At 40.6% G+C, this 12,660-nt stretch overlaps 1 protein-coding gene across 1 annotated transcript in view; it reads left to right on the top strand.

Moving 5' to 3' along the window:
- Positions 1-12,154, top strand: part of CNTNAP2 (contactin associated protein 2) — a 1,295,029-nt gene extending 1,282,875 nt beyond the window's left edge. The window contains exon 24 of the mRNA XM_059729349.1: positions 354-12,154. Coding sequence (XP_059585332.1) covers positions 354-553 — 200 coding nt within the window. The 3' untranslated portion in view covers positions 554-12,154. The remainder of the gene's footprint in view (positions 1-353) is intronic.
- The last annotated feature ends 506 nt before the right edge of the window (positions 12,155-12,660 follow it).

The following is a 12,660-nucleotide window of genomic DNA, read 5'->3' as shown; positions in this document are numbered from 1 at the left end:
TCCCAGCCGCTTTCCCTGCCCTGTAATAAGGAATAGTCAGATGACCAAGTTTGTTTTGTTTGCTCCATGAATTATCAACATGATAAGGGGGAGGATGACGGAGTCCAAGTGTACCATGTAATTTTTTCTGAGAAATAAAACTGTTATCTTCCAACATTTCTTAAAAATAAAAATGGTACCTTATCTTTGTAGCAAGCAGTGTTGAATTAAAGAGTATATTCTTACTAATATAACTGCTCAAAAAGTAACTTTTTGATTTTCTGTAGCTGCATAAATATAAGAATATCTTTGGGGGGGGTTAAGTGACAATCTTGCATTTTTCTTCATTTTTGACACTCCCCCCTCGCCCTTAGGTGTCATCGCTGTCGTGATCTTTACCATCCTTTGCACACTTGTGTTCCTGATACGCTACATGTTCCGTCACAAGGGGACCTACCACACTAACGAGGCCAAAGGGGCGGAGTCTGCCGAGAGTGCCGATGCAGCCATCATGAACAATGACCCCAACTTTACGGAGACTATTGATGAAAGCAAAAAGGAATGGCTTATCTAAAAGTGTGTGTATGGGGACGAGGGGGGTTGGCATTATGGCTGGGGTGGGATTGGGGATGACTCTTTCAGTGAGAAGAAAACACTCTACTTCGGACTCTTGAGCACATCTACAGTAAAAAGATCAGCACAACTGGAGAAGCAAGTGACAGACAAAACCGTTGAGATGGGGGGGGGGAAGAAATAACACACTAGCATTTAAGAAAAATACTTTTTAATATTCATTTACAATGAATTGCCCCTTCTGTATCCAAACAACAACAACAAAGAGCAGCTTTTAGAGCCTCAGCATTGGTTAAAATTTGTCAATAATACCTGTCTTTCTGTGTGTGTTTTAGAGGTGTTCTAAATTCCCATAATGATAACAGGGCCAATTTTTTACATTTTTTAAAAGCCCTTTAGAATGTGGATATTTTTGTCTTGAGAACGGCGGACAAGTCCAATGTTCTGTGTTCTTTTCTTTCACACATGGTCAGTTCTAGACAGGTTGCCATAATACCCAGGTCTTGTTCATAAAATGTTACATTTGGTGTTGTTTGAATTGGGGGGGGTCAAAGTTTTAGGGGTGGGGGGCAGGGAAAAGAGGATTGACGCTTATTAATATCTGTCAATTTTCATAATGCCACCAACCTGTGCCAACACTGTAAGAGTTCATCTTTGACACAGGCACCTAAAATGTTGATTGTGTACAGTACTTATCAGCAATGTAAAAATACTATTATTATTCTTTCTAGCAGAGAGGCTTATCACAAAGCACAGGAAGCTTATTTTGTTTTGTTGTTCAAATTTGAAGGAGGATGATACCGTTCGAGTGTGTAGACCTAGTCTGTTTTCTGTATCTTTGGCTATGACACTGCTGACCTGAGGTCACATGCCAACTTAAATTCAGCTCTACCTGTGATATATTGGCGTATACTGTACTTAGGCATAAGCATTGTAGTAGGGAATTAGAGCCAAACTTTACTGTTTGTTTGCTTCTGTTTCTTTTTTTAATAGGCTGTCGCAGAAATTAGTACAGTTCTAGTGAATGCATTTGATCCAACAGAATTCACATAATACTTTTTTCTGTCCTTGGCATACCAATTTGGTTTGTTCTTTAAATCTCTGGTTTAAATCCCTTTGTGAAGAAGGCCTCTGTAGCAGCATTCTCACAGGCAGTAAAGTAAAGCAACAAGAGGCTTGGACAACTCTGCTCAGAGTGCAACAGCCACACAATGTTACTATTTAATATATACAGATTGGCCTGACTAATTGCGTTCTTTGTAAGGTAATTTTAAAGATGGCAAAGGCAATATCTAGCACTTCAGGGAACACAGTCTCTCAAACCAGCTGAATTTCTGCTTTGTCACTATGGAGGAAGCAGTCAGTTTGCAGTGATGGTTAGCGGTAGCCTGAATAGCTAATATCATCTTTGACGGCAATAAAATGGCTTTAGCTTCCCCACTGCAGAGGAACAGGGTTCTCCAGTGATTTGGTTTGAAAGACACGTAGGGCCTTATGGGTAGTTGTGCAGTGAAACAGAATGTAGATATGAATGTATTGCAGGGCATTTACTGTGCATTTAAACAGAACCAATATCAAGAGTTTCTTGTGGAAAGGATTTATGCCTGTGGCATTTTTGGATTCACATAACCTTATATATTTACAGTTTTGGCATGCACAGCTTTAATCCACTCCTACAGTACCTGCTTGCAAGGAAGACTTATTTGAAATTCAAATGAACTGTAATCTCATGAACTGAGCAGTGCTGTTCTTTTAATTTCTCTCTTCCTTTTTGCTTTGTATGTTCAATTATGCTGGTTGATGCTGTAAAGTGAAAGGAGGTTTAAAAAAAAAAGTTAGAGAAGAAATATTGGAGCATTTCAACTTTTCTTTGTATTTCTAAGTCTCATCATTTCTTCCTTGTTTATAAACGCAGTTTGCCAGACAAGACAACAAGGTCGGAGAGTCTGGTTCAACAAGTTAAACCCAAAGTCCCTGGCATCACAAGCTGGACTTGCCGAATCACTGTAGCGAACATAGTATCAAACCCACTGATTTCTTCGGGATATGGATTTGGACTCAGCATGTAAACACGGCCAGTTCTAAAAAAATCATTGACTGTTTTCTCAGGTAACTGTACAGAGGTTAGGTTCCAGTTGGATGGGAAACTAACTTTGTTTCTCTTGTGCTTGGCACTGCTCTGCTTCTAGGATTATCATCTATCACTCACTCTCAGCTGAGTGGAAGAGTCTTTAATCCTGTTTAAGACTAGGGGATAAAAAAAGAACCTCTTCTCTTAGAAGGCCTCAAAACAATATAATGGTACTTTGAGATTAATCTGACATGCACTGCTATCTATTTAGCCAGGTCCTCTACTGTTGCAAATCTCTACTTGACCACAACTTTTGTTTATCCTATTGAAGAAAATCACACTTTTCTTTTCCTTTTAATATTTGGTTCCAATTGGTATGTTAGTCCTTTTTAATAAAAACAGGCCTGTGACTTCAGCAGGTCAAGATAAATCAAATGAGAACATAACATCCATGTTCTTAGAGCCTTGTTACACAGCAATTTTGTGCACCTCCTGGAGCTAACACCTGGATTGTCCCCACATTAACACCTGAAACTGGTCTTATGCACTTGTTATGCAGCTCAGAGGTATGCCACTCCAGGGCAGGTTTGTCTCTGATCCATGTTATCCGGCTCGTGTTAAACTAAGGTGTAGCCAGGCTAGGCTACCTGTAATGTAAATAACCCACTACTCACCCACACTGTCCCCAACACCCCAGGTTCCTGCTCACTGCCCTCCTCCCCCTTTCCTGCTGCTTGCTTGTGCCTACGCACACTGTCTGTCCTGGGGGAGCAGGCAATGAAGGGTTAATCTGTCTGCCTGGCCATCAATGCTGCTCTTTGGGCAGACTTAGCCCAGATATGAGCAGCAGCCTGGTAGGGGCAAGGGCAAGAGGGCTGGGCAGGTAGGTTAACCCTTCCCTTCCCTTTCCCCTGAGACAGACAGTGTGGGCAGCCACAAATAAGTGTGGGGAGCAGTAGGAGGAACCCCCTGGGATGGGGGGTGGGAAAGAGGGGAGCCCCGGGAAAAGAGCGCAGGGAGCAAGGGGGAAGCCCAGAACAGGAGGGGTAGGATTCTTACCTTTCAGTCCTCCAAGCCTCTGTTGGCCTGCACAGGTGACTGCTCCAAACTTGAGCTGGCAATAACACTGATCACCATTTGTACTGCTCATCATGTAAGACATAAAAGGCCCTTAGACTGTGCTGCTGTTGCTGGCAGCAACAGCGTTTGCTTTCTAATTAAATGTAGTTTTTGTGAGAGGGGGCAGATTCACTACCTGAGAAACTGGGGTACTTTTGCTTTTCCTTACCCTACATATCACTATAATGCAGATTTTCCAAATAAAGTGCCTCATCCCTGGCTGAGAAGGGCAAGCGGATGGCTGTTCCCAACCCCGACCAAGTTTTTGGGCTGCTGGTTAAGCTAGCAACAAGCTTATTATTTATAGTGCTTGTCTCTGTGATGGTGACATCTGTCCATAAATAACTAAATTGAGACCATCAGCTTCTTCCATGTGCACACACCCATGAGCAGCCATCTCATGGAAACAACCTCTAGCTATTACTGACCTGGATAGATATAACCAGCGTCTTAAATATGAAGACAGTGTCTATTTCCTTAATCATCTGGTTTCCAAACTTCTGTATCTCTTCGTAGGCAGTTCATTAGAGCTGCGTTCATTTCCTTTGGCCAGCTGGCAGGGTAGCTTCATGAGCAAGAGGAAGGTAGTGATAAACTTCAATACTTTGATGACTTTTCTAACTCAAGATGAATAAAACACTCCCTTCTTCACCCTGTAATTTAGTTACTGAAAATCACACTGTTACATTACGAATAGTGTATTTCCTGGCAGCAAGGTAGCTAAGTAGTTTGAAACAGTGGACATGATACTGCAGACCATCACTTGTTCTGTCTTCAAACACTGAATGGCTGCCTAATTTGGAGCCCACTTGCTAAAATGCTATGGGGATTAGGCTTCCAGTGGACTCCTTCAGATGCCCAGGGACTTCAAAGCAGCAAGCTAATATGAGCCTCTTGAATAAGCCTGCAAGCCCCATCTCTGTTCCAAAAGAGTTCTCCTCTCTGATTTTCAGTGCTGGCACTGGGAGACCTCTATTAGGACTCCAGGTAACTGCACCTGTTCCTCTTTGTGCCAAAAATTCATACATGATTCATGAAGAAGTTCACAGGTACCTGCAAGAGAGTCTGTATTGACCAGATGCACTGTTAAAATGCCACATATCATCTGTGAGCTATTGGCAAAGGACTATATACATCTTCCTATATGAGACAAACCTCAATTACATCAGAGTGAACCCTACTGATCACAAAACTCTATTCTGGGTCTAAAATGTGCTAAAATACTTAAAGAAGCATAATGCATATTCTTCAAGTCATCTATTTTAATCATGTACTCAGTTTGAACATGTGATTCTTTGCATTGCTGGCTGTTTTGGCAGGAGCAGGGAGGTACCCATGATGTTTCTAAAATAGTCTGCTCCTGCTTCCATGGATGTTAAGAGCAAAATTCTCATTCCAAAATTATGAGTCTTGGAATTAGTGAGGTAAATTTCCTAGGAAATTAGCTGGGAAAATCCAAAGAGGTTCTGACATGGGCAGAATGGTGAAAAATCAAATTAGGAATCGTAGAAAATTAGGGCTGGAAGGGACCTCAGAAGGTCAATACAGCCTTGATGTAAATACAGCCTTTACTAGCAATCGACCTTCTGATTTGTTTCTTTTGTATTAATTCAAATACCCCTTATTCCATATTTGGTTGACCTTAGAAATAACCTTTACAATGAGAATTAACCTTTACAAGAATGCACAATTTAAGTCAGAACATGAGTATTCTGCCTACCACATGCATTGTACCTTTGTTTTATTGCACATATTTGTCTTTCCATGGCAGTTGCCACTTAATAGGTAGGGCAGCATTTTTTTCTCTACAGATAGTATGGTGCATATAAAAGGTGGCTTTTAGCAATATTTGACTAAGACTGACAAAGAGTGGGGGGGTGTTTATTTGTAAGTTTATTGTAGCACTAAGAGTTCATTTTAGAAGTCAGTCTATTCAGTCACTACATTTTAATCAGAACAGCATCTCTTTTTAACGGCAGATGCATCTAATTTCCAGGCTCTCTACTGAAATATGAAGCTACTTTTCAGTCTGATAAGCAGTAGCTTTTAATATGGTTTCTCCCTCAGTTTATCCTCTATTGTGCAGCAGGCTTGATGAGACTTAGGTTCTGCTTTCCAAAAAATGTCACACTAAACGCTGTTTATCAGATTTGGTATCCCATCCTAGAGGAAATGAAACAGAAATCTCCCCCTCTCAAAGTGACAGCATGCAAATTAGAATGAAAAAAAAACAATGTATGTATGCCTAATATTCTTTATGAATGTCTCTCTTTAATGAAAGTTCTCTTAGACACCAGATTGATGAATAAAAGAATAGAAATGTTAAATAGTTTTAATTATCCTAACAGCTGCTCACTTGTGCATTGTCTGTTCTGATCATTATCTATACTTTTTCCTCTCTAGTAACAGGAAATCAATTTGAAAAAGACAGAAGTCTCTGCCTCATGAGAAAAGGCTCAAAATATACCCAAGCCTCTCCAAATATTCCGGCTTGTTGTTATTAGTTGGTCTAATAAAAGAGATCACATCTACCCAAAGAACCTTGCCTATGTCCTTAGACCAGCACGACTCCAACCAACAACCCTGCAGCCCAGAAGGCAGTTCAATGCAGAAAGAGGGGTTGCCCAGCTAAAAGAAGTAGTTAGGCTATGTTCAGTTTTTCTTTCCTTTCAGCTGGCCTTTATTGCACATTCTGAGCTGGACCACAGCAGCATAAATCCATGTTGCTCCATTGGTTTCATGAGGGCTAAACCCATTTAGGTCAGCTGAGGATGTGAGCAAGAAGTGCCTATAGACATGCTGTAATTACAGCGCATCAGAGCAGACTCAATTAAGTACTGTGCTCCTGGTAATTACCACGCTCCAACCAGCCTCCATGTCTTATGTATTAGCATCCCTGCACTTCAAAATGGCAGCAGGGGCACTTGAACTAAAGCTCATCAAACAAGTTTTAGTTCAAGCGCCCCCACGCAATTTTGAAATGTGGGGACTAATACACGAGACGCTGGGGCTCTTTAATTAGAGCAGCTCTCGGACCACTCTAATTAAAGTGCTCCCCCTTGCCCCCACCACCCCCAGAGCATGTGTAAAAGTGCCCTGAGTTGTTGTTTGATCAAAATGATTTGCCCTTAGTGAGTTTCACTGTAGCTATCATTCACTAGGCATCTTATTTTCTGCATTATAGGATTACATGAATGTAAAAGATCCATCCCTTAAAAAAACTTAGTGTCGTCGTGTTCCTTCTCCACAATAATTTAGCTTGGAATATGAGAACAAGTGTGTTGTTGAAGGCACAGGAGTACAACAACTGGACTTTAAGAAAAGCATGTAAAAACGAACAGGGAAACAGTGAGGCTACAAAACCCAGTGAGGTCAAGGAACCTGATTATAGCTTGGTTGTTGCCAGCCTTTCGGACAATTGCTGTATCATAGTCCAAAGCTTTACTCCTGTTTGGGATGTTAGTTTATGGAACACAGTTATTGTCTACATGACAAATTGTCAATGTGCTCTGACTGGTTCATCTGTTGCAGCTATATTTGTACTGTAGTAGTCCGTAAAGGGGAAAATAGTTGTATGCTTTAGTAGAAGACTGTTCATCCCATTGGGAATGTTGTCTTACATCTGGAGCAAAGCAATAGTAGTAAAGACTTCAGTTTTGTTACCAGCTTTGCTTCTGACATTGTGTAACATCAGGAAAATTTTTAGTCTCCCTCTATTTCACTTTATGTAGCGTTTTCACTGAGGTCACATAAAGCATGTGAGTGAGGTAACATGCCACTATTTTGTATGGCATGTGCATATTTGTTGAGTACTCACACACAATTTCTTTTCATTTTGAAGAATGAAATGTGTGTGAGTAGAGTAAAGACAGGTGGAAAAGTACTAGACATGGATGGTTTGTGTCCATCTTGAAATGCAGCAGGATTAGGTAGGAAAATAAAAGATATCACATTTACCCAAAAAACCTTGTCTGCTTATGCCCCATTATAGTTTTGAAGTTGATTTGAATAAGTTGTTACCCAAACTGCATTTTCTTGACCATCCAAAGTACAGTCTAACTCTACCTCTGATGTTCTGTATGATTCTGCCCTTCACACAGATTGGGGGAAAAGCCCAGTAACTATCGACTACCAGATACCTCAGGGTGGAAAGAAAAATGCTTGATGGATGCAACACAAACAAAATCAGACCAGGCACCATAAAAAAGAAAGCATGGCTCTAAGAGGTTTAAGCACAGGAAATGTTTCTTTTGAATGTAATGAAGGTTTTATTTTCCTGATAACAACCAAGAAATGTGAAGCAATTGTTCTAACAGGTGTAGTATAACCAGAATGGCTACTTTGATAAAAAGGGAACAACAAAACAACACCTGAAGCTGTTCATAGATTCAGGTGCCAAATCTGGTTCATCTTCTTTGTTCCTTCTAAGATAAGCTAGGCTACAATATTGTCTGCTTAGGCCCCTTTTGAATCTTACTGAATGGGAAAAAAACATCTAGATTAAACAACCAGGACATGAGAAAAGTGTGTATCCCTTGCTTTAGCATTAATCCATGTTGTTGTTCTAATGTATTAGGGCATAATAAATTTGCAGGCACTGTAAATCACATTTTTCAGAATTAATTCTGCCCTTTCCACAAGCCAGAGCAGTGACATTACCATTTAAATCACTAGAAACGTAGCAGAGCTATTGATTGCTGAAAACATATAGTAGCCTCCGCTGTACCTGATCCTACAAAATGACTGCTGTAATGAGCTCGTATTTAATGAACATTCCTGTCAGGCATGTTAGGGCAGGCAGCTAAAATCCCTTAAGTCTTAAGAAACAAGAACTAGGTGTTAGTTGATGTGAATTATATGAAAGAACAAACAAGAAAACACATGATTTGATTTTTGAGGCAATGCTTGGAATGCCAATAGATGAACTACCCATTCACATCCCCTCCAGTCAAAATGTTTCCCTCTTATATGTACCATAGGAAGCGGGGGTGAGCAGGGTGACCACCCCGGGCACCAAGCAAATGGGTGCCAACAGGCATTGTCCAGCCAGGGCAGGGTGCGGGACAGAGCTGCAAGCAGCTCATTTCAGGGTGCTGCAAGGATAGGGGAAGGGCGGCTCCCGCTGCTGCATGCACTCCCCGGCAAGCATGGTGGTATGTGCCCAGGTCTGTGCACAGGGTGAAGGCAGACTGCCACTGCAGGCTTTGTCCCAGGCACCCAATTTCATTGCTACAGCACTGTTCGGTACAGGGGAGATGCTGGCCATAAAGTACATGAGTACCTATACTCTGTATACATAATTACCAACAGTTCAGGACTTGTAGCAGGGCTCTCACCTCATCTGTCCAATGCAAAAAGCAGAGGGACACTAAGCAGGTGATGGCATATATGACATTGGCAGAATTTCAGGTGAATGAACCTCACACGTCATAACCCATAATAATACACAAAGGCCTCTGGCAGAGCATTTCAGCCTGCCTGAGTACTCCATCACTAAACTCTGGGTAGCTGTTCTTAGGCAGAAAACCTTTAAAAACAGATTTCAATGGGAAACCGCAGAAGAAGAAATCACCCATGGGCTGGATTGCATTAAGCATGGTTTAAACAGGGACTACAGATTCTTATCTCATTACCTGGATTAGCTTTTGTGACCCCTTTGTTCCTATGGGTTCTTTGCTTGTTTGCCTCTCCCAGCACTTTTCCCCCCTGCCTCTCCCATTTCCCCCTCCCTTCTTACCTTTTGTATTTAAATCACTCTCTGCATTCTATATGCTGTTCTGTGCACATCCTTTCATAGCGCTGGATGAAATGAACTCCATCTCACAAAAGCTTTTGAAATATATATAATATTTAGTTAGGGTAGTTCTGCACCTTACAGACTATCTTCTGCTTGACTTCAGAATAGCATAGTTAATGCTGTCTCTCAGCAAAGACAGAGCTTTATAACACAGTCACTCTCTGAAGGAAAAACTTAATTTTAGCTTAGTTTCACTTTCGTAAATTCCTATTGCTATTAAAATCACTTAATGGAGAAATAGACCTATTATTTCTTTTAAATAATTTAAGTACCCTAAGAAATGTCAATACTGGTTCTCAGATGCATGTGTTTCATTTCCTTCTATTCTTTCCAACATCAACAAAAAAAGATGGTAATTATCTGTTCTCTGTGCCCACAGGGGACAGGACAGGGAAGCTTTGATTGGATATTAGGAAAAAATTCTAACCATGAGGTTGATTATGTACTGGAACAAATTACCTAGTGAAGTTGAAGAGGCTCCATCCTGAGAATTTTTTAAGAGCAGGTTAAACAAACACTTGGCTGGGATGATTTATACAAAAATAATCCTCTCTTGAAAAATGGGTTGGACTAAATGACTTGCTAAGCTTAATTCCTTATGCCCTCATTCTCTGATTTTTTTTTAAATATCTACTGTAAAATCATATGAGCATTGCTTATCTCATCCCCAAGGTATTTTGGCATTACACTTATATAGAGAGTCATCCCAGTGGGAGTTAGTCCTAGAGATTTATAAACTGCTACTGCTGTAACCAGGAGAAAAGTATGATTAGGATCGTGTTTAGTTAATTTCCATTTCTGTGGACCAAAATTATGCAGGCCCAGCTAATTCTATTTCAGTAGAAGTTTTGAGAGCCTACATTCACTGCATTGTGCACTTAAATTGTGACTGATCCACTGAAACCCAACAATAGATGCAAAATCCAACTTCTTCAAAACAGAACAAAATTAATGTGTGTGTAGGAAGCCTGATCAAGGTTGAGGCCCCTGTTACGCCGTATTTTTTTTAAAACCAAACTGGAACATTGGCCTTTCACTGGCTCTCTCCAGGGGGTGTAATTTTCACTCAGTATGCTAATTAATAAGACCTTTTATTTGGAACTGATCTTCAGTTGCTCAGATTCATCAAGGTCAAATAGTTGTTGCATACAATGCCTTTGCTCTTGGAAAGCTGCTCATTGCAAAGGCAGAGCCTGGGAGATGAGATGCAATGGTGTCCTTTCTGTGAGGATTTAGCTCATTGAGAATGCTATTACCCCATTTGAACGTTGCTAATTAAGAAATGCTAAACTGGCTAGAAAGGATTGATACAGCTATATGCTGCTATGTAAATATCAAACTAAACTAACCTCGCTTCGTTTCTTTGGGAATTAAATGGATCGCCCAAATGCTTTGGCATGTAGTGTCTGAAGCTAACAATTTGCCTAATTTGGATTTGCTCCTGTGGCTCCCCTTTCTCCTCCCTCAACCCCCCCCCCCCCCCCCCCCCGGCTCCCTTCCCTCACCCCATTTAATTATTGGTCTTCTGGAAGCAGTAGATTGGGCTAGAGCGGGCACATGTTTCTCAGTCTTCATGACATGGAGTTGAAGCCTTTTTTATTGTGCATGCCTCCTGTCACATCTGCCTTGCATACAGAGTGATTACTATTAGTGAGAGGGTCCCCATAAATCAGTCTCACTGGCAAATTATCTTGGATCTCAGACCTTAGTGCTGCTCACAAAGTGACATATCCATATTTCTCTGTCTTTCCCAGTCAAGATGGTGACAAGTGGATTTCATTTGAATGTGGGAGCAAGGAGAAGAGTGTTTAGCAGAGATTAGGGTTGAATGAGGATTCAAATATCAGCTAGATGCATAAACACAACAGATCCTGCTACTGCAGAATACTATCAAATATCATTGAGGCAGAATATTTCACTACTCTTCTTTTTCAGTCTTTCCCTGTATGCCACATGTAAGCATTCTGCACCCAACATCAGGCCAGAGCTCAGTTAACTCAGTGTCATCTTGTTCAAGCTGTAGAAATGCATCCTATTTACTAATCTCATACCTGCCCTGACATAACTGGCAAGTAGGCTATGCCCCAAAAAGGAATAGAGCTGAGCCTTAGCAGAAAAAACTGAATCAATCCCTCCAGCTCTTCCCTCAGTATAAAGGTGAAAGTCAAGCCAAGGGTGAAGTGCCTATAAACCTGGCCTAACACCTGACATACATGTACCTCCTGGTTGGTGTAAAAATATGGCATCTTTTTACTAATCACTGTAATCTCCTGGCCTTTTTAATGAGCACAAATTCCTGCTGGGGAGAGGAAGTATAATCAGGATATTTCAGTTACAATATTTAAATACAACCCTCCCACCACCCCAATCCAAGAGTATAATGTACCTGAGATTTCTCCGTTGCAGGCATTTAGTCGACAGACTTATGGCTATGTTTGCTATGTAATGCTTGAATAAACATATAATTCATTGAAGTACGCAGGACTGATAAAAGAAATATGGTCTCTTTAAGGAGAATAAATTGTTTGTAAATTTATAAAGAGTATAATGTTAGGCCTTATTTGAAGTATGTACTGTGGTTTGGTAAAAGTACATTAAAAGAGCCTTGCCAGATAGTAGGGGGTTTTTTTGTGCTTTTCTTATTCGTCTTGATTTAACAAACATATATATGTTAAACCTGAGATTAGGAGCATAAAACTCTTTCAGAGCAGAAGATATATCCTTTCAGGATCTGGGAGCTGCAGTAATAAAAGGTAAGTGTGTTATTCAGAGTAAAAGTCTCCTTCAAGATACAACAATGTGCACCACAGGGTGATGATATAGAGTCACTATGAACTCAATGTTGAGACTGAAGCCACCAGGTGTTCTGAAGACAGAGGCAGTCAGATTTAATTCACTCACATAAGTATATGCAGGATTTGTTTCTGTAGTATGATACTGCAAAAAATAACCATCTGAGAAGACAAATCAACAGAGAAGACTGATCAAACCTTGTCTTGGGCAGCCAGTAATTACAGTATACTGGTTAAGCCACCACTCCAACAAGAATGCAAACAAGAATGCAAATAATGGTAAATGATTAGTACCCAATTATCTAATTGGGTATTACTAGTACCCAATT

This window comes from Alligator mississippiensis, chromosome 5, assembly GCF_030867095.1.
Source record: "Alligator mississippiensis isolate rAllMis1 chromosome 5, rAllMis1, whole genome shotgun sequence".
In the NCBI taxonomy this organism is placed as follows: domain Eukaryota; kingdom Metazoa; phylum Chordata; order Crocodylia; family Alligatoridae; genus Alligator; species Alligator mississippiensis.
The sequence above is the reverse complement of the archived record's forward strand: the minus strand, read 5'-3'. Positions and strand labels throughout refer to the sequence as shown.